General features: G+C 41.1%; 4 protein-coding genes across 4 annotated transcripts; all 4 read left to right on the forward strand.

The window, feature by feature from the left end:
* The first annotated feature begins 4,265 nt into the window (after positions 1 to 4,265).
* LOC125629840 (olfactory receptor 10A4-like) lies at positions 4,266 to 5,234 on the forward strand. The gene has a single exon (XM_075118559.1). The coding sequence runs from the start codon at positions 4,266 to 4,268 to the stop codon at positions 5,232 to 5,234; it is 969 nt and encodes a 322-aa protein (XP_074974660.1).
* A 5,850-nt stretch (positions 5,235 to 11,084) lies between these two features.
* On the forward strand, positions 11,085 to 12,053 carry LOC142068740 (olfactory receptor 10A4-like). The gene has a single exon (XM_075118560.1). The coding sequence runs from the start codon at positions 11,085 to 11,087 to the stop codon at positions 12,051 to 12,053; it is 969 nt and encodes a 322-aa protein (XP_074974661.1).
* A 5,857-nt stretch (positions 12,054 to 17,910) lies between these two features.
* LOC142068741 (olfactory receptor 10A4-like) lies at positions 17,911 to 18,879 on the forward strand. Its single transcript, XM_075118561.1, has one exon. The coding sequence runs from the start codon at positions 17,911 to 17,913 to the stop codon at positions 18,877 to 18,879; it is 969 nt and encodes a 322-aa protein (XP_074974662.1).
* A 5,773-nt stretch (positions 18,880 to 24,652) lies between these two features.
* On the forward strand, positions 24,653 to 25,621 carry LOC142068742 (olfactory receptor 10A4-like). The gene has a single exon (XM_075118562.1). The coding sequence runs from the start codon at positions 24,653 to 24,655 to the stop codon at positions 25,619 to 25,621; it is 969 nt and encodes a 322-aa protein (XP_074974663.1).
* The last annotated feature ends 1,516 nt before the right edge of the window (positions 25,622 to 27,137 follow it).

The raw sequence follows: 27,137 nt of genomic DNA on the forward strand, positions 1-27,137 counted from the left end.
ATAATGTTTAGAGTAGTGGGGATTGGGAATCAGATCTGCTGAGTTTTAATCATGGCTCTGAGACAGGATTGGGGCGCGCAATCTGAACATCAGGGAACTGGAGTCATAAGCCTTGGGTGTTGTTACTGACTCTGCCCCTGACTCTTTGTATTGTGTTGCCTTGGACAAATCACTCCTCTTTCCAGACAAAATAGTGTCACACAATTTACCACACTTAGTAAATACTATTAAAATTTTCATCTAGAAAACACACATGATGATGATGATTGATGATGACACCACCTCCTCTGAGATGATTGTGCTAGTATATTTTGTTTTGTTGCACTTTGATGCAGAATTGTTCTTCCTCTGAGGAATATTATAAGAAATTTCCTTCAGGGACTAGGTCCCAGAAGCCAATGAATGAAATAAAAACACCTGTGTTTCCTTCAACACATATTGCACTTGTAGCTAGGCGACAGAACTACTCTTCTTAAACAAGGTAGGTTATAAATGAATGACTTAAGCCCCTAACCATTCTCCCACTGAAATCCATGGGTGTTGTGCCGCAGTCTACAATGGGAGCAAGATCATGTCATTGGTTTCTTCATCTGAATTTTCCAGACATGGGCAGAGAATCTTAATGTGTGTCTGAGAACATGAGTTTTGTCTTTGTTCATATCTATCTATCTATCTATCTATCTATCTATCTATCTATCTATCTATCTATCTAGTCAAATACATCTGGCAGTCTATCCGTCTCTGAATCTATCATTCTGAATTCAACTAGTTTAATAATCATGGGTCAGGTCATGAGTTTGACTTCAGTGGTGTTATGCTAAGTTACACCAGGCGAAGTTCTGGTCCTATAATTCCGTAGTGCCCACCATGGTGATAGATAAGCACCAAACATGCTCATCATCATGCCATGATTGTACTTACTATTTTTGTTTTTGTTGTGTTATTGTTGGGGTTTCTTGCTTCTCCCTCATCTCGTCCATACTCCCCTCTGTTCCTCAACTGTCATCATCATTGACTGAGTCTGAGTGGAAATGTTGTTTCTTGAAGTGGGTCTTGTATATGGACCTGAATACAGTCGGCTGGGAAGATTCAGGCTGATCTCTTCTAATAAGAGAGTCCACTCCCAGAATACGACCATAGCGCATGCTGTGCATCTGCTGCCCAAGAGTTAAATGGTGTCTCTTTCGGCTGAATTTTTCTCAAACCTTCCTCCACAAAATGTATGCTTCTTTAATTGCTTTCATGTTCTCCTGTGTACTAATGGAGTGTCCAGATGCCTTGAAGAACTCAGAAAATATCACTCAATTGCCAGCAATAAGCATCTATACAGACCTTATTCCTAATGATGAGTACATTTCTCCATTTATTTAGAGCCACTCCAAATGTCAGCCAACAAATAAAGAAAGAAATACAAATCCCTTCTGAAAAAATAGTTTAATCTATATTGATGTTTTCCATGAGAAAATGTTGATGTCAGTTTTCAATTTTCCATTCGCTTTCATGTGGACTCTTCTGAATCAAATTTAAGGTTTTTGCTATTTCAATTTTTCATATCAGTTCAGGGTGACAACAATTATTGGAATATTGGAATTTCCCATGAGATGGAAATTCCATTTTCCAGCCAGCTCCGCATGTACTCACAAACTTCAATAGAGGTTCCCCAAAGTAGGTCTTAAGAGAGGCTGAAGAATTCCCACCTCTTCTCCAGGTCTCCCTATTTCGAGAAGATCATTCTTTTTGTTTTAAATTGTTCTAGGTAGTGCACTGTGCATAGTGCACCTCTACAGTATACTTTGGTTGTTGGATTTAATTTTCTCTATTTCATTGACTGTGTGCGAGTGTGTTCAATTTCCAGGAGAATGGTTCTGTGGTTATGCTAGAGTTTCACGTATCAGGAATGCTGACTCGTTCTGTAAACCCAGTCTCTTCATCCCTATCATGCCCCCTATCATTCCCAGTTTCCCCCTTAGTAGCTCACCATTATTTGACACATTGCTTTGAGAGCCACATATTGAAGGTGGTAAGGATATGCAAAATACAATAATTGTTATTGCTCATTTTTATTTCAACTCTGTCATTTCACTGTCATGCCTTTTATTAAGAAGTTCCTTGTCAACAAATAACCTAGAAGTAAAACTTCTCTGGAAATCATCTCTTCATACATTGTAGGATCTTCCTTCTAAAATTCTTTGTAGCAAGGTGATTAGACAAAGATCCTCCACTGTTGTAAAGCAGTATAGCTCTTTTTATACCCATGGAGTTGTTAAGATTTACACCAGCAAAGGGATTGGCCCTAGCTCTTACTTTGAATATTGAGAGAAACCAATGCATTACAAATGTTGTGATGATAATGGCAGGAATGATTTAAGTTGTTCTCTAATATTTAAGGAAGAATAACTTTTAATAGTACACAAAAGTTCAAAGTTCCCCATTGTTTTCACCATTTATTGCACTTCTCATTATTTAAAGTGCTTCAATCATGTTGGGCTCAGCAGCATCAGTTTACTCATGTGAGTAGTCCTCACGTATGTGAATTGTAATTGCAGTGGGAATACTTGCATTCGTATCACAATTCTCATGATTAAGATCTGAATGAGATCAGAATTTGCCCTAATTTGAGAAATCTTATTTGATAAACGTGGCTGTAGAAAGAAAGAAAGAAAGAAAGAAAGAAAGAAAGAAAGAAAGAAAGAAAGAAAGAAAGAAAGAAAGAAAATCCCTTTTTGAATTATCGTGTAGACAGAAAAGAAATGTGTTCGAAGAGGAAGAACAGAACCCCTGATATTAGAAACTGGTATTCCTCCATTGCTGGTATAAACTGATGTAGCTCCTTTAGAGTAAATTTATCAGATCCCCATGTGTTGTAAATCAGTTGTATTTCCACTGGTGTCAAAGTGGTCATTGTGATGGGTTGCTCCCCCGCCCCTGAGGTGCCACCTGATGTACTGGGGTAACACTCAGCCCACCTGTTCCACAAGCCTGGGGTTCCTTACATTGTCCTGCTGAGCCAGGCCGACACCCTCCTCCAGCACAAATGAAGGCAGGGACACATCCAGCTGTGGAAAGAAACAGACACTGAAATCACAACTGCATGGGAAGGCTTCAGCTAGGGAATTGCCCAGGACTAGAGTTGGTGGAATCTCCATCCTTAGAGGTTTTTAAGGCCTGGTTTGACAAAGTCCTGGCTGTGATGATTTAGTTGGTGTTGGTCCTCCTGAGGTCTCTTCCAACCCCCGTCTTCTATGATTCTATGATTAGCCAGCAAATAAAACAAAAACACAATATAAGCTTAATATACTAAAGAAACTCGTTACAAATAGTAATTTCTCACCCTAAATGTTCATTTAGGCAGATTTCAGAAGTTCTTGAAAGCAAGCTGCTCTTGCTTGCAGTTAAAACTCCAGGTATTTCTTTCACAGGTCAGACACCTTTTCAACCTGGGCTCAACCCTTATCCCCCCCTTTATCTTTGTTCCTTATATGTTTCCAGCAGTCATCCTGGGCGGGGATTCAGTGAAGAATGAACCCTAATTATCTCACTCCCCTGCCTTAAATAAGATTTACATATGGCAGGAATCCTTTGTCTTTCAGTGTGATTCCCACACCCCTCAGTGGAAAAATACTGGTGTTTTATCATGGAAACCAGTACCTTGTGACTTGAACACATGACCGTGCACTGTCAAAGCAGCCATAGGTCACAGGCAGTTTGTAGCTTCCCTGGAAAGCTTCTCAGGAAGGTGGGAGATTAGCATCTTTAAAGACCTATTGTTCTTCCTAATGGTCCATTGACTTGTTCCCAGCTAGCCAGCCGGAATGATTGCATTCTGTCTAGTGGGCATTCCCCAGGTACAAACACTTTTGCTAACTTTAGATACAGCAATGATACTTGCATACAGATAAGCTAATCATATTCAGTCGATCATAACCTCTCCAATGATACCTCATATAACCTATTTTGCATAAAATACATTAGGATTATGACACAATCATATCATATTATTACTATGAAAAATATGGGAAGCAGTGTCACAGTCATATCTCCAGGTGATCTACAAAGTCACAGCTTGATTGATATCAATACAGCTATACCAGTTTATACTCAATGATGATTGGGCCCAGTTACATCTTTATATCCAGAACTGCAGCAAGTTTTTGTCTGACGCGTCCCAACATGTAGGAAACCAGTATGAATTGTATGATTCACATGCACACATATGGTATTCTTCAGATTCAGCTCCAGTGTCTCTCTCTTTGTCACCCTTGCAGATGACATATTCTGAGAGAGAGCCTGATGAGAACCAGACCATTTCTGAGGTGTTCATCTTGGTGGGGTTTTCGTACCTTACCAGACTCCAAATCCTTCTGTTTCTGGTGTTTCTGGTCATCTACCTGGTCACCCTGGTGGGGAACCTGCTCACTATCCTCCTTATAAAGCTAAACCCCTCACTTCATACCCCCATGTATTTCTTCCTGCTCAACTTGTCCTTCTTGGAAATCTGCTACACAAGCAGTGTGGTCCCTCAGCTGCTGGCTCACCTCCTGGTGGAGCAAAAGACCCTCTCCATTGCAGGCTGCGCTGCCCAGATGTACATCTTCACCATCATGGGCCTCACGGAATGCTGCCTTCTAGCAGCCATGGCGTATGATCGCTACATAGCTATATGCAACCCCCTGCACTACAGAACCATCATGAGTGGCCAGGTGTGCGCACAGCTTGTGGGTGCTTCATGGACCATTGGCATCTTGGTGGAAGTAGCTCAAACCACGTGGATCTTCAGCCTTCCCTTCTGTGGCTCCAACCGCATCCACCACTTCTTCTGCGACATCCCACCAGTGATAAAGAGGGCATGCACAGACACATCCAAAAACCAAATTGTGGTCTTGGCTCTGTCCGTGCTGTTTATCATGAGCCCTTTCCTGCTGATAATCCTGTCCTACATCTGCATTATCTCCACCATACTCAAACTGCCGTCGGTAGAGGGAAGGCGTAAAGCCTTCTCCACCTGCTCCTCCCACCTCATGGTGGTGACTTTGTTCTATGGAACAGCCCTTTTCACCTACCTGAGGCCCAAGTCTATCTCCACCCCGGAGGGTGATCAACTGATTTCCCTCATGTACACAGTTGTCACCCCAGTGTTGAACCCCATAATATACACTCTCAGGAACAAAGAGGTGAAGGGAGCCTTTAGAAAAACAATAGGGAAGAGCATCTCTTCACACAACCAGAGAAATTAAAGAACGAAAAGCAGAGTCAATCAAAATGGGGGGAATAAGGGAAATTCATAAACATTTTGTTGAATTTCTCCCGATGACCCTCACTTTTTTAATTGGAATTTTTCCATTTGAAAAACTTTGGCTTGTTCTAAACCTGTTGGGAAAATAGGAAGAGAAACTTTTCTTAAATGAAATAAATAAATAAATAAACTTTCTTCAAACTTTTGATAGCCAGAACCTTTTGACCAGATCTAAAGATCATTGAAAAATCAAATGATCATCTTTAATCAAAGTAGTGTCCTGATTTTACATCTTCAAAATTTGAAATGAGACAAAGCAAAAAAAAAAAAACAATTAACATAAAAAGCATTTCATAAAATGTTCATCTTGGTTAGTTGGAATTTAACAATTTTCACCAAAATTTTAATAGTTGAATAATTCCAACCAGCTCTATAGAAAAGTCAATTTAGGCTTCCCCTTTTCCTACTCTGGAAGTCCAGTGCAGCATTTTAGGTTTTGGGTCGGGTTGTGATTTTTCGGCTGTCGAATGCATTTCCCCAGTGCTCCCTCTGGCCTAATTTAAAATAACATTCCTCGGCACTTATGGCTTCCTATATAAGACACTGATCTATTTTTCAATGCCCAACCTGATCATATCACACAACAACTCTGGGAGATGGCTCTTGACTTCCATGGCATTTTTTACTAGCAGATCAGATTGTAAGATTATGGTGTTTATCATAGATTCATCAATTTTAAGGTAATAAGGGTCCATTTTGATTATCTAGTCTGATATCAGCAATTTCAAGGGATGTCCAACATTGCTTATTTTGCCTGGTACTGGAGCACGCCCTGTGGGGATGGGCATGCACTGTCCAGTCATGGATAGGAGCTCTAAGCCCAGAACTCTAAGAAGCAACTATTGAGCATGTGGAAACTGAGATTTTTTCAAATGCTCATAACTTGGCCAAGTCTGGGTGTTGTTTCCTGGAAGCAGCAAAAGGTGCATCCCTGAAACCAGGGTGATCCCCCCCCCCCCCCATATTTAATTTTTCTGCTTCAATGCCTACCGGTGCTAGAGTGTCCGGAAAGAGAATTCTTCCTCTTTGTTAACACAGGGGAACCAATGTATTTTCCCGTAATCTCTTTCTTGGAAATGACTGAACCTTTTTTGGGGGGAACCCTTAAGAAAATTTTCTATTGAGGCAGACATCCAACACGAAAACTTTCAGCCCAAATGGTTAAAGTTTTAGGACGTTATAAGGAATTAAAAATGGGGTCTTGTAAATGCAAAGTGTTGGGTAACATCATTTATAGGGTTTTCTCCCATTGCCACCCCTTGTCTGGAGTCTATCTAGATTCATAGATTCTAAGGCCAGACAGAACCACAGTGATAATCTAGTCTGACGTCCGGTATAACATGGGCCATAAAACTTCCTCAAAATAATTCCTAAAGCATAACTTTTAGTAAAAACATCCAGTCTTGACTGGATCCACCACATACCTCAATAATTTTTTGCAGTGGTTAATTGACCTCACCATTAAAAATGTACAATATATTTCCAGTCTGAATCAGCGCCAGGTCCTGAGCTTGTGTAAACTGACACAGTTCAACTGATTCCAGAGTAGCTAGGGCTATTTATGCCAACTCAGGATCTGGTTCTTTCAGTGGAACTACAATGATTTAAACCACCTGGAGATCTGTCCCATTGACTTCCACGGACCTGTGGTTGATTTACTCCCACTCGGGATCCAGTCTATTACACAGTTTCAGATCCATAATCTTTGCCTGTCATTCTGAAAGAAAGATGAGTCAAAAGTTCTTAACCCATCTGCCCTTCTGTCAAGGTTTCTTCCCCACTCTGAACTCTAGGGTACAGATGTGGGGACCTGCATGAAAACCTCCTAAACTTACTTTTACCAGCTTAGATTAAAACTTCCCCAAGGCACAAACTATTTTACCCTTTGCCCTTGGACTTCCACTGCCACCACCAAACTTTATCTGGGTTCCTGAGAAAACGTTGTCTGGAAACATCTTTCCCCCCAAAATCCTCCCAACTCTTGCACCCCACTTCCTGGGGAAGGTTTGGTAAAAATCCTCACCAATTTGCATAGGTGACCACAGACCCAAACCCTTGGATCTGAGAACAATGAAAAAATCATGCAGTTCTTGAAAAGAAACACTTTAATAGAAGAAACAGTAAAAAGAATCACCTCTGTAAAATCAGGATGGTAAATACCTTACAGAGTAACTAGAATCCCTCTAGGCAAAACCTTAAGTTACAAAAAGACACACAGACAGAAATATTCATTCTATTCAGCACAACTTAATTTTCTCAGCCATTTAAAGAAATCATAATCTAAAACATACCTAGCTGGATTACTTACTAAGTTCTAAGATTCCATTCCTGTTCTGTCCCTGGCAAAAGCATCACACAGACAGACACAGACCCTTTGTTTTTTTCCCTCCTCCCAGCTTTTGAAAGTATCTTGTCTCCTCATTGGTCATTTTGGTCAGGTGCCAGCGAGGTTATCCTAGCTTCTTAACCCTTTACAGGGGAGAGGATTTTTCCTCTGGCCAGGAGGGATTTTAGAGGTGTTTACCCTTCCCTTTATATTTATAACACCTTCCATGGCTCTTTGTCGCATGGGATTATTTACAATAGTGGAACTTTTAATGGCTAGTGATTCAGTCTCACTGGGTCAGAACATCGGAGGAATTCAGTGTTGCAGAGTTTTTTTATATCTGATTTTCAACTTCTGCTGGGATGGATTGCCCGACCTTTCTTTCTTTCTTTCTTTCTTTCTTTCTTTCTTTCTTTCTTTCTTTCTTTCTTTCTTTCTTTCTTTCTTTCTTTCTTTCTTTCTTAGCAATCACTATTTTTACCTTTACTCAGATGACACTAAAACAAAACACCGTTAGGCTGCAAGTGCAATGGTGCATGGCATTTTAAAAACATTTAACTCATACGGGTTGTAGTTATCTCAGAGAGAGTGAACAGTTATAAAGGACCAGAAGTCCAGCTGGTGTTAACCAGTGTAGCTCCATTGGAGTCAATGGGTCCATCTATAGCTCTGCTGGATTAAATGGGTCAGTTCCCCCCTTTTGTAAATGGATGCAGTTCCATTGAAATCAATGGGGCCAGATTCCTAGCTGCTGTAAACCAGACATAACCACAGTATAGTCAATTCTGCCATTTCCAAAGATGGGTTGAATTATTTTAGTGCTATGGAGTTATGGTAATTTACATGAGCTAAATATCCTTCCTGTAATGCCTAATTTTGTCTATCTTGGTGTCTGAGATTCTTATTTCTTAACGCCACTATCCCATATTACACCTCATGGAAGATTCAAGATCACGGTTAATAGACATATGGAGAGACTGCCGAGACTTAAGACCTCGGATCACTACCCTTTCCTGCTTCTGCACGTGGGCACCAATGATACTGCCAAGAATGACTTTGAGCAGATCACTGCAGACTACGTGGCCCTGGGAAGAAGGATAAAGGAGTTTGAGGCGCAAGTGGTGTTCTCGTCCATCCTCCCCGTGGAAGGAAAAGGCCTGGGTAGAGACCGTCCAATCGTGGAAGTCAACGTGGAAGTCAATATTGAAGGTGGTAAGGATATGCAAAATACAATAATTGTTATTGCTCATTTTTATTTCAACTCTGTCATTTCACTGTCATGCCTTTTATTAAGAAGTTCCTTGTCAACAAATAACCTAGAAGTAAAACTTCTCTGGAAATCATCTCTTCATACATTGTAGGATCTTCCTTCTAAAATTCTTTGTAGCAAGGTGATTAGACAAAGATCCTCTACTGTTGTAAAGCAGTATAGCTCTTTTTATACCCATGGAGTTGTTAAGATTTACACCAGCAAAGGGATTGGCCCTAGCTCTTACTTTGAATATTGAGAGAAACCAATGCATTACAAATGTTGTGATGATAATGGCAGGAATGATTTAAGTTGTTCTCTAATATTTAAGGAAGAATAACTTTTAATAGTACACAAAAGTTCAAAGTTCCCCATTGTTTTCACCATTTATTGCACTTCTCATTATTTAAAGTGCTTCAATCATGTTGGGCTCAGCAGCATCAGTTTACTCATGTGAGTAGTCCTCACGTATGTGAATTGTAATTGCAGTGGGAATACTTGCATTCGTATCACAATTCTCATGATTAAGATCTGAATGAGATCAGAATTTGCCCTAATTTGAGAAATCTTATTTGATAAACGTGGCTGTAGAAAGAAAGAAAGAAAGAAAGAAAGAAAGAAAGAAAGAAAGAAAGAAAGAAAGAAAGAAAGAAAGAAAGAAAGAAAATCCCTTTTTGAATTATCGTGTAGACAGAAAAGAAATGTGTTCGAAGAGGAAGAACAGAACCCCTGATATTAGAAACTGGTATTCCTCCATTGCTGGTATAAACTGATGTAGCTCCTTTAGAGTAAATTTATCAGATCCCCATGTGTTGTAAATCAGTTGTATTTCCACTGGTGTCAAAGTGGTCATTGTGATGGGTTGCTCCCCCGCCCCTGAGGTGCCACCTGATGTACTGGGGTAACACTCAGCCCACCTGTTCCACAAGCCTGGGGTTCCTTACATTGTCCTGCTGAGCCAGGCCGACACCCTCCTCCAGCACAAATGAAGGCAGGGACACATCCAGCTGTGGAAAGAAACAGACACTGAAATCACAACTGCATGGGAAGGCTTCAGCTAGGGAATTGCCCAGGACTAGAGTTGGTGGAATCTCCATCCTTAGAGGTTTTTAAGGCCTGGTTTGACAAAGTCCTGGCTGTGATGATTTAGTTGGTGTTGGTCCTCCTGAGGTCTCTTCCAACCCCCGTCTTCTATGATTCTATGATTAGCCAGCAAATAAAACAAAAACACAATATAAGCTTAATATACTAAAGAAACTCGTTACAAATAGTAATTTCTCACCCTAAATGTTCATTTAGGCAGATTTCAGAAGTTCTTGAAAGCAAGCTGCTCTTGCTTGCAGTTAAAACTCCAGGTATTTCTTTCACAGGTCAGACACCTTTTCAACCTGGGCTCAACCCTTATCCCCCCCTTTATCTTTGTTCCTTATATGTTTCCAGCAGTCATCCTGGGCGGGGATTCAGTGAAGAATGAACCCTAATTATCTCACTCCCCTGCCTTAAATAAGATTTACATATGGCAGGAATCCTTTGTCTTTCAGTGTGATTCCCACACCCCTCAGTGGAAAAATACTGGTGTTTTATCATGGAAACCAGTACCTTGTGACTTGAACACATGACCGTGCACTGTCAAAGCAGCCATAGGTCACAGGCAGTTTGTAGCTTCCCTGGAAAGCTTCTCAGGAAGGTGGGAGATTAGCATCTTTAAAGACCTATTGTTCTTCCTAATGGTCCATTGACTTGTTCCCAGCTAGCCAGCCGGAATGATTGCATTCTGTCTAGTGGGCATTCCCCAGGTACAAACACTTTTGCTAACTTTAGATACAGCAATGATACTTGCATACAGATAAGCTAATCATATTCAGTCGATCATAACCTCTCCAATGATACCTCATATAACCTATTTTGCATAAAATACATTAGGATTATGACACAATCATATCATATTATTACTATGAAAAATATGGGAAGCAGTGTCACAGTCATATCTCCAGGTGATCTACAAAGTCACAGCTTGATTGATATCAATACAGCTATACCAGTTTATACTCAATGATGATTGGGCCCAGTTACATCTTTATATCCAGAACTGCAGCAAGTTTTTGTCTGACGCGTCCCAACATGTAGGAAACCAGTATGAATTGTATGATTCACATGCACACATATGGTATTCTTCAGATTCAGCTCCAGTGTCTCTCTCTTTGTCACCCTTGCAGATGACATATTCTGAGAGAGAGCCTGATGAGAACCAGACCATTTCTGAGGTGTTCATCTTGGTGGGGTTTTCGTACCTTACCAGACTCCAAATCCTTCTGTTTCTGGTGTTTCTGGTCATCTACCTGGTCACCCTGGTGGGGAACCTGCTCACTATCCTCCTTATAAAGCTAAACCCCTCACTTCATACCCCCATGTATTTCTTCCTGCTCAACTTGTCCTTCTTGGAAATCTGCTACACAAGCAGTGTGGTCCCTCAGCTGCTGGCTCACCTCCTGGTGGAGCAAAAGACCCTCTCCATTGAAGGCTGCGCTGCCCAGATGTACATCTTCACCATCATGGGCCTCACGGAATGCTGCCTTCTAGCAGCCATGGCGTATGATCGCTACATAGCTATATGCAACCCCCTGCACTACAGAACCATCATGAGTGGCCAGGTGTGCGCACAGCTTGTGGGTGCTTCATGGACCATTGGCATCTTGGTGGAAGTAGCTCAAACCACGTGGATCTTCAGCCTTCCCTTCTGTGGCTCCAACCGCATCCACCACTTCTTCTGCGACATCCCACCAGTGATAAAGAGGGCATGCACAGACACATCCAAAAACCAAATTGTGGTCTTGGCTCTGTCCGTGCTGTTTATCATGAGCCCTTTCCTGCTGATAATCCTGTCCTACATCTGCATTATCTCCACCATACTCAAACTGCCGTCGGTAGAGGGAAGGCGTAAAGCCTTCTCCACCTGCTCCTCCCACCTCATGGTGGTGACTTTGTTCTATGGAACAGCCCTTTTCACCTACCTGAGGCCCAAGTCTATCTCCACCCCGGAGGGTGATCAACTGATTTCCCTCATGTACACAGTTGTCACCCCAGTGTTGAACCCCATAATATACACTCTCAGGAACAAAGAGGTGAAGGGAGCCTTTAGAAAAACAATAGGGAAGAGCATCTCTTCACACAACCAGAGAAATTAAAGAACGAAAAGCAGAGTCAATCAAAATGGGGGGAATAAGGGAAATTCATAAACATTTTGTTGAATTTCTCCCGATGACCCTCACTTTTTTAATTGGAATTTTTCATTTGAAAAACTTTGGCTTGTTCTAAACCTGTTGGGAAAATAGGAAGAGAAACTTTTCTTAAATGAAATAAATAAATAAATAAACTTTCTTCAAACTTTTGATAGCCAGAACCTTTTGACCAGATCTAAAGATCATTGAAAAATCAAATGATCATCTTTAATCAAAGTAGTGTCCTGATTTTACATCTTCAAAATTTGAAATGAGACAAAGCAAAAAAAAAAAACAATTAACATAAAAAGCATTTCATAAAATGTTCATCTTGGTTAGTTGGAATTTAACAATTTTCACCAAAATTTTAATAGTTGAATAATTCCAACCAGCTCTATAGAAAAGTCAATTTAGGCTTCCCCTTTTCCTACTCTGGAAGTCCAGTGCAGCATTTTAGGTTTTGGGTCGGGTTGTGATTTTTCGGCTGTCGAATGCATTTCCCCAGTGCTCCCTCTGGCCTAATTTAAAATAACATTCCTCGGCACTTATGGCTTCCTATATAAGACACTGATCTATTTTTCAATGCCCAACCTGATCATATCACACAACAACTCTGGGAGATGGCTCTTGACTTCCATGGCATTTTTTACTAGCAGATCAGATTGTAAGATTATGGTGTTTATCATAGATTCATCAATTTTAAGGTAATAAGGGTCCATTTTGATTATCTAGTCTGATATCAGCAATTTCAAGGGATGTCCAACATTGCTTATTTTGCCTGGTACTGGAGCACGCCCTGTGGGGATGGGCATGCACTGTCCAGTCATGGATAGGAGCTCTAAGCCCAGAACTCTAAGAAGCAACTATTGAGCATGTGGAAACTGAGATTTTTTCAAATGCTCATAACTTGGCCAAGTCTGGGTGTTGTTTCCTGGAAGCAGCAAAAGGTGCATCCCTGAAACCAGGGTGATCCCCCCCCCCCATATTTAATTTTTCTGCTTCAATGCCTACCGGTGCTAGAGTGTCCGGAAAGAGAATTCTTCCTCTTTGTTAACACAGGGGAACCAATGTATTTTCCCGTAATCTCTTTCTTGGAAATGACTGAACCTTTTTTGGGGGGAACCCTTAAGAAAATTTTCTATTGAGGCAGACATCCAACACGAAAACTTTCAGCCCAAATGGTTAAAGTTTTAGGACGTTATAAGGAATTAAAAATGGGGTCTTGTAAATGCAAAGTGTTGGGTAACATCATTTATAGGGTTTTCTCCCATTGCCACCCCTTGTCTGGAGTCTATCTAGATTCATAGATTCTAAGGCCAGACAGAACCACAGTGATAATCTAGTCTGACGTCCGGTATAACATGGGCCATAAAACTGCCTCAAAATAATTCCTAAAGCATAACTTTTAGTAAAAACATCCAGTCTTGACTGGATCCACCACATACCTCAATAATTTTTTGCAGTGGTTAATTGACCTCACCATTAAAAATGTACAATATATTTCCAGTCTGAATCAGCGCCAGGTCCTGAGCTTGTGTAAACTGACACAGTTCAACTGATTCCAGAGTAGCTAGGGCTATTTATGCCAACTCAGGATCTGGTTCTTTCAGTGGAACTACAATGATTTAAACCACCTGGAGATCTGTCCCATTGACTTCCACGGACCTGTGGTTGATTTACTCCCACTCGGGATCCAGTCTATTACACAGTTTCAGATCCATAATCTTTGCCTGTCATTCTGAAAGAAAGATGAGTCAAAAGTTCTTAACCCATCTGCCCTTCTGTCAAGGTTTCTTCCCCACTCTGAACTCTAGGGTACAGATGTGGGGACCTGCATGAAAACCTCCTAAACTTACTTTTACCAGCTTAGATTAAAACTTCCCCAAGGCACAAACTATTTTACCCTTTGCCCTTGGACTTCCACTGCCACCACCAAACTTTATCTGGGTTCCTGAGAAAACGTTGTCTGGAAACATCTTTCCCCCCAAAATCCTCCCAACTCTTGCACCCCACTTCCTGGGGAAGGTTTGGTAAAAATCCTCACCAATTTGCATAGGTGACCACAGACCCAAACCCTTGGATCTGAGAACAATGAAAAAATCATGCAGTTCTTGAAAAGAAACACTTTAATAGAAGAAACAGTAAAAAGAATCACCTCTGTAAAATCAGGATGGTAAATACCTTACAGAGTAACTAGAATCCCTCTAGGCAAAACCTTAAGTTACAAAAAGACACACAGACAGAAATATTCATTCTATTCAGCACAACTTAATTTTCTCAGCCATTTAAAGAAATCATAATCTAAAACATACCTAGCTGGATTACTTACTAAGTTCTAAGATTCCATTCCTGTTCTGTCCCTGGCAAAAGCATCACACAGACAGACACAGACCCTTTGTTTTTTTCCCTCCTCCCAGCTTTTGAAAGTATCTTGTCTCCTCATTGGTCATTTTGGTCAGGTGCCAGCGAGGTTATCCTAGCTTCTTAACCCTTTACAGGGGAGAGGATTTTTCCTCTGGCCAGGAGGGATTTTAGAGGTGTTTACCCTTCCCTTTATATTTATAACACCTTCCATGGCTCTTTGTCGCATGGGATTATTTACAATAGTGGAACTTTTAATGGCTAGTGATTCAGTCTCACTGGGTCAGAACATCGGAGGAATTCAGTGTTGCAGAGTTTTTTTATATCTGATTTTCAACTTCTGCTGGGATGGATTGCCCGACCTTTCTTTCTTTCTTTCTTTCTTTCTTTCTTTCTTTCTTTCTTTCTTTCTTTCTTTCTTTCTTTCTTTCTTTCTTTCTTTCTTTCTTAGCAATCACTATTTTTACCTTTACTCAGATGACACTAAAACAAAACACCGTTAGGCTGCAAGTGCAATGGTGCATGGCATTTTAAAAACATTTAACTCATACGGGTTGTAGTTATCTCAGAGAGAGTGAACAGTTATAAAGGACCAGAAGTCCAGCTGGTGTTAACCAGTGTAGCTCCATTGGAGTCAATGGGTCCATCTATAGCTCTGCTGGATTAAATGGGTCAGTTCCCCCCTTTTGTAAATGGATGCAGTTCCATTGAAATCAATGGGGCCAGATTCCTAGCTGCTGTAAACCAGACATAACCACAGTATAGTCAATTCTGCCATTTCCAAAGATGGGTTGAATTATTTTAGTGCTATGGAGTTATGGTAATTTACATGAGCTAAATATCCTTCCTGTAATGCCTAATTTTGTCTATCTTGGTGTCTGAGATTCTTATTTCTTAACGCCACTATCCCATATTACACCTCATGGAAGATTCAAGATCACGGTTAATAGACATATGGAGAGACTGCCGAGACTTAAGACCTCGGATCACTACCCTTTCCTGCTTCTGCACGTGGGCACCAATGATACTGCCAAGAATGACTTTGAGCAGATCACTGCAGACTACGTGGCCCTGGGAAGAAGGATAAAGGAGTTTGAGGCGCAAGTGGTGTTCTCGTCCATCCTCCCCGTGGAAGGAAAAGGCCTGGGTAGAGACCGTCCAATCGTGGAAGTCAACGTGGAAGTCAATATTGAAGGTGGTAAGGATATGCAAAATACAATAATTGTTATTGCTCATTTTTATTTCAACTCTGTCATTTCACTGTCATGCCTTTTATTAAGAAGTTCCTTGTCAACAAATAACCTAGAAGTAAAACTTCTCTGGAAATCATCTCTTCATACATTGTAGGATCTTCCTTCTAAAATTCTTTGTAGCAAGGTGATTAGACAAAGATCCTCTACTGTTGTAAAGCAGTATAGCTCTTTTTATACCCATGGAGTTGTTAAGATTTACACCAGCAAAGGGATTGGCCCTAGCTCTTACTTTGAATATTGAGAGAAACCAATGCATTACAAATGTTGTGATGATAATGGCAGGAATGATTTAAGTTGTTCTCTAATATTTAAGGAAGAATAACTTTTAATAGTACACAAAAGTTCAAAGTTCCCCATTGTTTTCACCATTTATTGCACTTCTCATTATTTAAAGTGCTTCAATCATGTTGGGCTCAGCAGCATCAGTTTACTCATGTGAGTAGTCCTCACGTATGTGAATTGTAATTGCAGTGGGAATACTTGCATTCGTATCACAATTCTCATGATTAAGATCTGAATGAGATCAGAATTTGCCCTAATTTGAGAAATCTTATTTGATAAACGTGGCTGTAGAAAGAAAGAAAGAAAGAAAGAAAGAAAGAAAGAAAGAAAGAAAGAAAGAAAGAAAGAAAGGAAGGAAGAAAGAAAGAAAGAAAGAAAATCCCTTTTTGAATTATCGTGTAGACAGAAAAGAAATGTGTTCGAAGAGGAAGAACAGAACCCCTGATATTAGAAACTGGTATTCCTCCATTGCTGGTATAAACTGATGTAGCTCCTTTAGAGTAAATTTATCAGATCCCCATGTGTTGTAAATCAGTTGTATTTCCACTGGTGTCAAAGTGGTCATTGTGATGGGTTGCTCCCCCGCCCCTGAGGTGCCACCTGATGTACTGGGGTAACACTCAGCCCACCTGTTCCACAAGCCTGGGGTTCCTTACATTGTCCTGCTGAGCCAGGCCGACACCCTCCTCCAGCACAAATGAAGGCAGGGACACATCCAGCTGTGGAAAGAAACAGACACTGAAATCACAACTGCATGGGAAGGCTTCAGCTAGGGAATTGCCCAGGACTAGAGTTGGTGGAATCTCCATCCTTAGAGGTTTTTAAGGCCTGGTTTGACAAAGTCCTGGCTGTGATGATTTAGTTGGTGTTGGTCCTCCTGAGGTCTCTTCCAACCCCCGTCTTCTATGATTCTATGATTAGCCAGCAAATAAAACAAAAACACAATATAAGCTTAATATACTAAAGAAACTCGTTACAAATAGTAATTTCTCACCCTAAATGTTCATTTAGGCAGATTTCAGAAGTTCTTGAAAGCAAGCTGCTCTTGCTTGCAGTTAAAACTCCAGGTATTTCTTTCACAGGTCAGACACCTTTTCAACCTGGGCTCAACCCTTATCCCCCCCTTTATCTTTGTTCCTTATATGTTTCCAGCAGTCATCCTGGGCGGGGATTCAGTGAAGAATGAACCCTAATTATCTCACTCCCCTGCCTTAAATAAGATTTACATATGGCAGGAATCCTTTGTCTTTCAGTGTGATTCCCACACCCCTCAGTGGAAAAATACTGGTGTTTTATCATGGAAACCAGTACCTTGTGACTTGAACACATGACCGTGCACTGTCAAAGCAGCCATAGGTCACAGGCAGTTTGTAGCTTCCCTGGAAAGCTTCTCAGGAAGGTGGGAGATTAGCATCTTTAAAGACCTATTGTTCTTCCTAATGGTCCATTGACTTGTTCCCAGCTAGCCAGCCGGAATGATTGCATTCTGTCTAGTGGGCATTCCCCAGGTACAAACACTTTTGCTAACTTTAGATACAGCAATGATACTTGCATACAGATAAGCTAATCATATTCAGTCGATCATAACCTCTCCAATGATACCTCATATAACCTATTTTGCATAAAATACATTAGGATTATGACACAATCATATCATATTATTACTATGAAAAATATGGGAAGCAGTGTCACAGTCATATCTCCAGGTGATCTACAAAGTCACAGCTTGATTGATATCAATACAGCTATACCAGTTTATACTCAATGATGATTGGGCCCAGTTACATCTTTATATCCAGAACTGCAGCAAGTTTTTGTCTGACGCGTCCCAACATGTAGGAAACCAGTATGAATTGTATGATTCACATGCACACATATGGTATTCTTCAGATTCAGCTCCAGTGTCTCTCTCTTTGTCACCCTTGCAGATGACATATTCTGAGAGAGAGCCTGATGAGAACCAGACCATTTCTGAGGTGTTCATCTTGGTGGGGTTTTCGTACCTTACCAGACTCCAAATCCTTCTGTTTCTGGTGTTTCTGGTCATCTACCTGGTCACCCTGGTGGGGAACCTGCTCACTATCCTCCTTATAAAGCTAAACCCCTCACTTCATACCCCCATGTATTTCTTCCTGCTCAACTTGTCCTTCTTGGAAATCTGCTACACAAGCAGTGTGGTCCCTCAGCTGCTGGCTCACCTCCTGGTGGAGCAAAAGACCCTCTCCATTGCAGGCTGCGCTGCCCAGATGTACATCTTCACCATCATGGGCCTCACGGAATGCTGCCTTCTAGCAGCCATGGCGTATGATCGCTACATAGCTATATGCAACCCCCTGCACTACAGAACCATCATGAGTGGCCAGGTGTGCGCACAGCTTGTGGGTGCTTCATGGACCATTGGCATCTTGGTGGAAGTAGCTCAAACCACGTGGATCTTCAGCCTTCCCTTCTGTGGCTCCAACCGCATCCACCACTTCTTCTGCGACATCCCACCAGTGATAAAGAGGGCATGCACAGACACATCCAAAAACCAAATTGTGGTCTTGGCTCTGTCCGTGCTGTTTATCATGAGCCCTTTCCTGCTGATAATCCTGTCCTACATCTGCATTATCTCCACCATACTCAAACTGCCGTCGGTAGAGGGAAGGCGTAAAGCCTTCTCCACCTGCTCCTCCCACCTCATGGTGGTGACTTTGTTCTATGGAACAGCCCTTTTCACCTACCTGAGGCCCAAGTCTATCTCCACCCCGGAGGGTGATCAACTGATTTCCCTCATGTACACAGTTGTCACCCCAGTGTTGAACCCCATAATATACACTCTCAGGAACAAAGAGGTGAAGGGAGCCTTTAGAAAAACAATAGGGAAGAGCATCTCTTCACACAACCAGAGAAATTAAAGAACGAAAAGCAGAGTCAATCAAAATGGGGGGAATAAGGGAAATTCATAAACATTTTGTTGAATTTCTCCCGATGACCCTCACTTTTTTAATTGGAATTTTTCATTTGAAAAACTTTGGCTTGTTCTAAACCTGTTGGGAAAATAGGAAGAGAAACTTTTCTTAAATGAAATAAATAAATAAATAAACTTTCTTCAAACTTTTGATAGCCAGAACCTTTTGACCAGATCTAAAGATCATTGAAAAATCAAATGATCATCTTTAATCAAAGTAGTGTCCTGATTTTACATCTTCAAAATTTGAAATGAGACAAAGCAAAAAAAAAAAACAATTAACATAAAAAGCATTTCATAAAATGTTCATCTTGGTTAGTTGGAATTTAACAATTTTCACCAAAATTTTAATAGTTGAATAATTCCAACCAGCTCTATAGAAAAGTCAATTTAGGCTTCCCCTTTTCCTACTCTGGAAGTCCAGTGCAGCATTTTAGGTTTTGGGTCGGGTTGTGATTTTTCGGCTGTCGAATGCATTTCCCCAGTGCTCCCTCTGGCCTAATTTAAAATAACATTCCTCGGCACTTATGGCTTCCTATATAAGACACTGATCTATTTTTCAATGCCCAACCTGATCATATCACACAACAACTCTGGGAGATGGCTCTTGACTTCCATGGCATTTTTTACTAGCAGATCAGATTGTAAGATTATGGTGTTTATCATAGATTCATCAATTTTAAGGTAATAAGGGTCCATTTTGATTATCTAGTCTGATATCAGCAATTTCAAGGGATGTCCAACATTGCTTATTTTGCCTGGTACTGGAGCACGCCCTGTGGGGATGGGCATGCACTGTCCAGTCATGGATAGGAGCTCTAAGCCCAGAACTCTAAGAAGCAACTATTGAGCATGTGGAAACTGAGATTTTTTCAAATGCTCATAACTTGGCCAAGTCTGGGTGTTGTTTCCTGGAAGCAGCAAAAGGTGCATCCCTGAAACCAGGGTGATCCCCCCCCCCCATATTTAATTTTTCTGCTTCAATGCCTACCGGTGCTAGAGTGTCCGGAAAGAGAATTCTTCCTCTTTGTTAACACAGGGGAACCAATGTATTTTCCCGTAATCTCTTTCTTGGAAATGACTGAACCTTTTTTGGGGGGAACCCTTAAGAAAATTTTCTATTGAGGCAGACATCCAACACGAAAACTTTCAGCCCAAATGGTTAAAGTTTTAGGACGTTATAAGGAATTAAAAATGGGGTCTTGTAAATGCAAAGTGTTGGGTAACATCATTTATAGGGTTTTCTCCCATTGCCACCCCTTGTCTGGAGTCTATCTAGATTCATAGATTCTAAGGCCAGACAGAACCACAGTGATAATCTAGTCTGACGTCCGGTATAACATGGGCCATAAAACTGCCTCAAAATAATTCCTAAAGCATAACTTTTAGTAAAAACATCCAGTCTTGACTGGATCCACCACATACCTCAATAATTTTTTGCAGTGGTTAATTGACCTCACCATTAAAAATGTACAATATATTTCCAGTCTGAATCAGCGCCAGGTCCTGAGCTTGTGTAAACTGACACAGTTCAACTGATTCCAGAGTAGCTAGGGCTATTTATGCCAACTCAGGATCTGGTTCTTTCAGTGGAACTACAATGATTTAAACCACCTGGAGATCTGTCCCATTGACTTCCACGGACCTGTGGTTGATTTACTCCCACTCGGGATCCAGTCTATTACACAGTTTCAGATCCATAATCTTTGCCTGTCATTCTGAAAGAAAGATGAGTCAAAAGTTCTTAACCCATCTGCCCTTCTGTCAAGGTTTCTTCCCCACTCTGAACTCTAGGGTACAGATGTGGGGACCTGCATGAAAACCTCCTAAACTTACTTTTACCAGCTTAGATTAAAACTTCCCCAAGGCACAAACTATTTTACCCTTTGCCCTTGGACTTCCACTGCCACCACCAAACTTTATCTGGGTTCCTGAGAAAACGTTGTCTGGAAACATCTTTCCCCCCAAAATCCTCCCAACTCTTGCACCCCACTTCCTGGGGAAGGTTTGGTAAAAATCCTCACCAATTTGCATAGGTGACCACAGACCCAAACCCTTGGATCTGAGAACAATGAAAAAATCATGCAGTTCTTGAAAAGAAACACTTTAATAGAAGAAACAGTAAAAAGAATCACCTCTGTAAAATCAGGATGGTAAATACCTTACAGAGTAACTAGAATCCCTCTAGGCAAAACCTTAAGTTACAAAAAGACACACAGACAGAAATATTCATTCTATTCAGCACAACTTAATTTTCTCAGCCATTTAAAGAAATCATAATCTAAAACATACCTAGCTGGATTACTTACTAAGTTCTAAGATTCCATTCCTGTTCTGTCCCTGGCAAAAGCATCACACAGACAGACACAGACCCTTTGTTTTTTTCCCTCCTCCCAGCTTTTGAAAGTATCTTGTCTCCTCATTGGTCATTTTGGTCAGGTGCCAGCGAGGTTATCCTAGCTTCTTAACCCTTTACAGGGGAGAGGATTTTTCCTCTGGCCAGGAGGGATTTTAGAGGTGTTTACCCTTCCCTTTATATTTATAACACCTTCCATGGCTCTTTGTCGCATGGGATTATTTACAATAGTGGAACTTTTAATGGCTAGTGATTCAGTCTCACTGGGTCAGAACATCGGAGGAATTCAGTGTTGCAGAGTTTTTTTATATCTGATTTTCAACTTCTGCTGGGATGGATTGCCCGACCTTTCTTTCTTTCTTTCTTTCTTTCTTTCTTTCTTTCTTTCTTTCTTTCTTTCTTTCTTTCTTTCTTAGCAATCACTATTTTTACCTTTACTCAGATGACACTAAAACAAAACACCGTTAGGCTGCAAGTGCAATGGTGCATGGCATTTTAAAAACATTTAACTCATACGGGTTGTAGTTATCTCAGAGAGAGTGAACAGTTATAAAGGACCAGAAGTCCAGCTGGTGTTAACCAGTGTAGCTCCATTGGAGTCAATGGGTCCATCTATAGCTCTGCTGGATTAAATGGGTCAGTTCCCCCCTTTTGTAAATGGATGCAGTTCCATTGAAATCAATGGGGCCAGATTCCTAGCTGCTGTAAACCAGACATAACCACAGTATAGTCAATTCTGCCATTTCCAAAGATGGGTTGAATTATTTTAGTGCTATGGAGTTATGGTAATTTACATGAGCTAAATATCCTTCCTGTAATGCCTAATTTTGTCTATCTTGGTGTCTGAGATTCTTATTTCTTAACGCCACTATCCCATATTACACCTCATGGAAGATTCAAGATCACGGTTAATAGACATATGGAGAGACTGCCGAGACTTAAGACCTCGGATCACTACCCTTTCCTGCTTCTGCACGTGGGCACCAATGATACTGCCAAGAATGACTTTGAGCAGATCACTGCAGACTACGTGGCCCTGGGAAGAAGGATAAAGGAGTTTGAGGCGCAAGTGGTGTTCTCGTCCATCCTCCCCGTGGAAGGAAAAGGCCTGGGTAGAGACCGTCCAATCGTGGAAGTCAACGTGGAAGTCAATATTGAAGGTGGTAAGGATATGCAAAATACAATAATTGTTATTGCTCATTTTTATTTCAACTCTGTCATTTCACTGTCATGCCTTTTATTAAGAAGTTCCTTGTCAACAAATAACCTAGAAGTAAAACTTCTCTGGAAATCATCTCTTCATACATTGTAGGATCTTCCTTCTAAAATTCTTTGTAGCAAGGTGATTAGACAAAGATCCTCCACTGTTGTAAAGCAGTATAGCTCTTTTTATACCCATGGAGTTGTTAAGATTTACACCAGCAAAGGGATTGGCCCTAGCTCTTACTTTGAATATTGAGAGAAACCAATGCATTACAAATGTTGTGATGATAATGGCAGGAATGATTTAAGTTGTTCTCTAATATTTAAGGAAGAATAACTTTTAATAGTACACAAAAGTTCAAAGTTCCCCATTGTTTTCACCATTTATTGCACTTCTCATTATTTAAAGTGCTTCAATCATGTTGGGCTCAGCAGCATCAGTTTACTCATGTGAGTAGTCCTCACGTATGTGAATTGTAATTGCAGTGGGAATACTTGCATTCGTATCACAATTCTCATGATTAAGATCTGAATGAGATCAGAATTTGCCCTAATTTGAGAAATCTTATTTGATAAACGTGGCTGTAGAAAGAAAGAAAGAAAGAAAGAAAATCCCTTTTTGAATTATCGTGTAGACAGAAAAGAAATGTGTTCGAAGAGGAAGAACAGAACCCCTGATATTAGAAACTGGTATTCCTCCATTGCTGGTATAAACTGATGTAGCTCCTTTAGAGTAAATTTATCAGATCCCCATGTGTTGTAAATCAGTTGTATTTCCACTGGTGTCAAAGTGGTCATTGTGATGGGTTGCTCCCCCGCCCCTGAGGTGCCACCTGATGTACTGGGGTAACACTCAGCCCACCTGTTCCACAAGCCTGGGGTTCCTTACATTGTCCTGCTGAGCCAGGCCGACACCCTCCTCCAGCACAAATGAAGGCAGGGACACATCCAGCTGTGGAAAGAAACAGACACTGAAATCACAACTGCATGGGAAGGCTTCAGCTAGGGAATTGCCCAGGACTAGAGTTGGTGGAATCTCCATCCTTAGAGGTTTTTAAGGCCTGGTTTGACAAAGTCCTGGCTGTGATGATTTAGTTGGTGTTGGTCCTCCTGAGGTCTCTTCCAACCCCCGTCTTCTATGATTCTATGATTAGCCAGCAAATAAAACAAAAACACAATATAAGCTTAATACACTAAAGAAACTCGTTACAAATAGTAATTTCTCACCCTAAATGTTCATTTAGGCAGATTTCAGAAGTTCTTGAAAGCAAGCTGCTCTTGCTTGCAGTTAAAACTCCAGGTATTTCTTTCACAGGTCAGACACCTTTTCAACCTGGGCTCAACCCTTATCCCCCCCTTTATCTTTGTTCCTTATATGTTTCCAGCAGTCATCCTGGGCGGGGATTCAGTGAAGAATGAACCCTAATTATCTCACTCCCCTGCCTTAAATAAGATTTACATATGGCAGGAATCCTTTGTCTTTCAGTGTGATTCCCACACCCCTCAGTGGAAAAATACTGGTGTTTTATCATGGAAACCAGTACCTTGTGACTTGAACACATGACCGTGCACTGTCAAAGCAGCCATAGGTCACAGGCAGTTTGTAGCTTCCCTGGAAAGCTTCTCAGGAAGGTGGGAGATTAGCATCTTTAAAGACCTATTGTTCTTCCTAATGGTCCATTGACTTGTTCCCAGCTAGCCAGCCGGAATGATTGCATTCTGTCTAGTGGGCATTCCCCAGGTACAAACACTTTTGCTAACTTTAGATACAGCAATGATACTTGCATACAGATAAGCTAATCATATTCAGTCGATCATAACCTCTCCAATGATACCTCATATAACCTATTTTGCATAAAATACATTAGGATTATGACACAATCATATCATATTATTACTATGAAAAATATGGGAAGCAGTGTCACAGTCATATCTCCAGGTGATCTACAAAGTCACAGCTTGATTGATATCAATACAGCTATACCAGTTTATACTCAATGATGATTGGGCCCAGTTACATCTTTATATCCAGAACTGCAGCAAGTTTTTGTCTGACGCGTCCCAACATGTAGGAAACCAGTATGAATTGTATGATTCACATGCACACATATGGTATTCTTCAGATTCAGCTCCAGTGTCTCTCTCTTTGTCACCCTTGCAGATGACATATTCTGAGAGAGAGCCTGATGAGAACCAGACCGTTTCTGAGGTGTTCATCTTGGTGGGGTTTTCGTACCTTACCAGACTCCAAATCCTTCTGTTTCTGGTGTTTCTGGTCATCTACCTGGTCACCCTGGTGGGGAACCTGCTCATTATCCTCCTTATAAAGCTAAACCCCTCACTTCATACCCCCATGTATTTCTTCCTGCTCAACTTGTCCTTCTTGGAAATCTGCTACACAAGCAGTGTGGTCCCTCAGCTGCTGGCTCACCTCCTGGTGGAGCAAAAGACCCTCTCCATTGCAGGCTGCGCTGCCCAGATGTACATCTTCACCATCATGGGCCTCACGGAATGCTGCCTTCTAGCAGCCATGGCGTATGATCGCTACATAGCTATATGCAACCCCCTGCACTACAGAACCATCATGAGTGGCCAGGTGTGCGCACAGCTTGTGGGTGCTTCATGGACCATTGGCATCTTGGTGGAAGTAGCTCAAACCACGTGGATCTTCAGCCTTCCCTTCTGTGGCTCCAACCGCATCCACCACTTCTTCTGCGACATCCCACCAGTGATAAAGAGGGCATGCACAGACACATCCAAAAACCAAATTGTGGTCTTGGCTCTGTCCGTGCTGTTTATCATGAGCCCTTTCCTGCTGATAATCCTGTCCTACATCTGCATTATCTCCACCATACTCAAACTGCCGTCGGTAGAGGGAAGGCGTAAAGCCTTCTCCACCTGCTCCTCCCACCTCATGGTGGTGACTTTGTTCTATGGAACAGCCCTTTTCACCTACCTGAGGCCCAAGTCTATCTCCACCCCGGAGGGTGATCAACTGATTTCCCTCATGTACACAGTTGTCACCCCAGTGTTGAACCCCATAATATACACTCTCAGGAACAAAGAGGTGAAGGGAGCCTTTAGAAAAACAATAGGGAAGAGCATCTCTTCACACAACCAGAGAAATTAAAGAACGAAAAGCAGAGTCAATCAAAATGGGGGGAATAAGGGAAATTCATAAACATTTTGTTGAATTTCTCCCGATGACCCTCACTTTTTTAATTGGAATTTTTCCATTTGAAAAACTTTGGCTTGTTCTAAACCTGTTGGGAAAATAGGAAGAGAAACTTTTCTTAAATGAAATAAATAAATAAATAAACTTTCTTCAAACTTTTGATAGCCAGAACCTTTTGACCAGATCTAAAGATCATTGAAAAATCAAATGATCATCTTTAATCAAAGTAGTGTCCTGATTTTACATCTTCAAAATTTGAAATGAGACAAAGCAAAAAAAAAAAACAATTAACATAAAAAGCATTTCATAAAATGTTCATCTTGGTTAGTTGGAATTTAACAATTTTCACCAAAATTTTAATAGTTGAATAATTCCAACCAGCTCTATAGAAAAGTCAATTTAGGCTTCCCCTTTTCCTACTCTGGAAGTCCAGTGCAGCATTTTAGGTTTTGGGTCGGGTTGTGATTTTTCGGCTGTCGAATGCATTTCCCCAGTGCTCCCTCTGGCCTAATTTAAAATAACATTCCTCGGCACTTATGGCTTCCTATATAAGACACTGATCTATTTTTCAATGCCCAACCTGATCATATCACACAACAACTCTGGGAGATGGCTCTTGACTTCCATGGCATTTTTTACTAGCAGATCAGATTGTAAGATTATGGTGTTTATCATAGATTCATCAATTTTAAGGTAATAAGGGTCCATTTTGATTATCTAGTCTGATATCAGCAATTTCAAGGGATGTCCAACATTGCTTATTTTGCCTGGTACTGGAGCACGCCCTGTGGGGATGGGCATGCACTGTCCAGTCATGGATAGGAGCTCTAAGCCCAGAACTCTAAGAAGCAACTATTGAGCATGTGGAAACTGAGATTTTTTCAAATGCTCATAACTTGGCCAAGTCTGGGTGTTGTTTCCTGGAAGCAGCAAAAGGTGCATCCCTGAAACCAGGGTGATCCCCCCCCCCCATATTTAATTTTTCTGCTTCAATGCCTACCGGTGCTAGAGTGTCCGGAAAGAGAATTCTTCCTCTTTGTTAACACAGGGGAACCAATGTATTTTCCCGTAATCTCTTTCTTGGAAATGACTGAACCTTTTTTGGGGGGAACCCTTAAGAAAATTTTCTATTGAGGCAGACATCCAACACGAAAACTTTCAGCCCAAATGGTTAAAGTTTTAGGACGTTATAAGGAATTAAAAATGGGGTCTTGTAAATGCAAAGTGTTGGGTAACATCATTTATAGGGTTTTCTCCCATTGCCACCCCTTGTCTGGAGTCTATCTAGATTCATAGATTCTAAGGCCAGACAGAACCACAGTGATAATCTAGTCTGACGTCCGGTATAACATGGGCCATAAAACTTCCTCAAAATAATTCCTAAAGCATAACTTTTAGTAAAAACATCCAGTCTTGACTGGATCCACCACATACCTCAATAATTTTTTGCAGTGGTTAATTGACCTCACCA

Source organism: Caretta caretta, chromosome 13, assembly GCF_965140235.1.
Source record: "Caretta caretta isolate rCarCar2 chromosome 13, rCarCar1.hap1, whole genome shotgun sequence".
Taxonomy (NCBI): Eukaryota; Metazoa; Chordata; order Testudines; family Cheloniidae; genus Caretta; species Caretta caretta.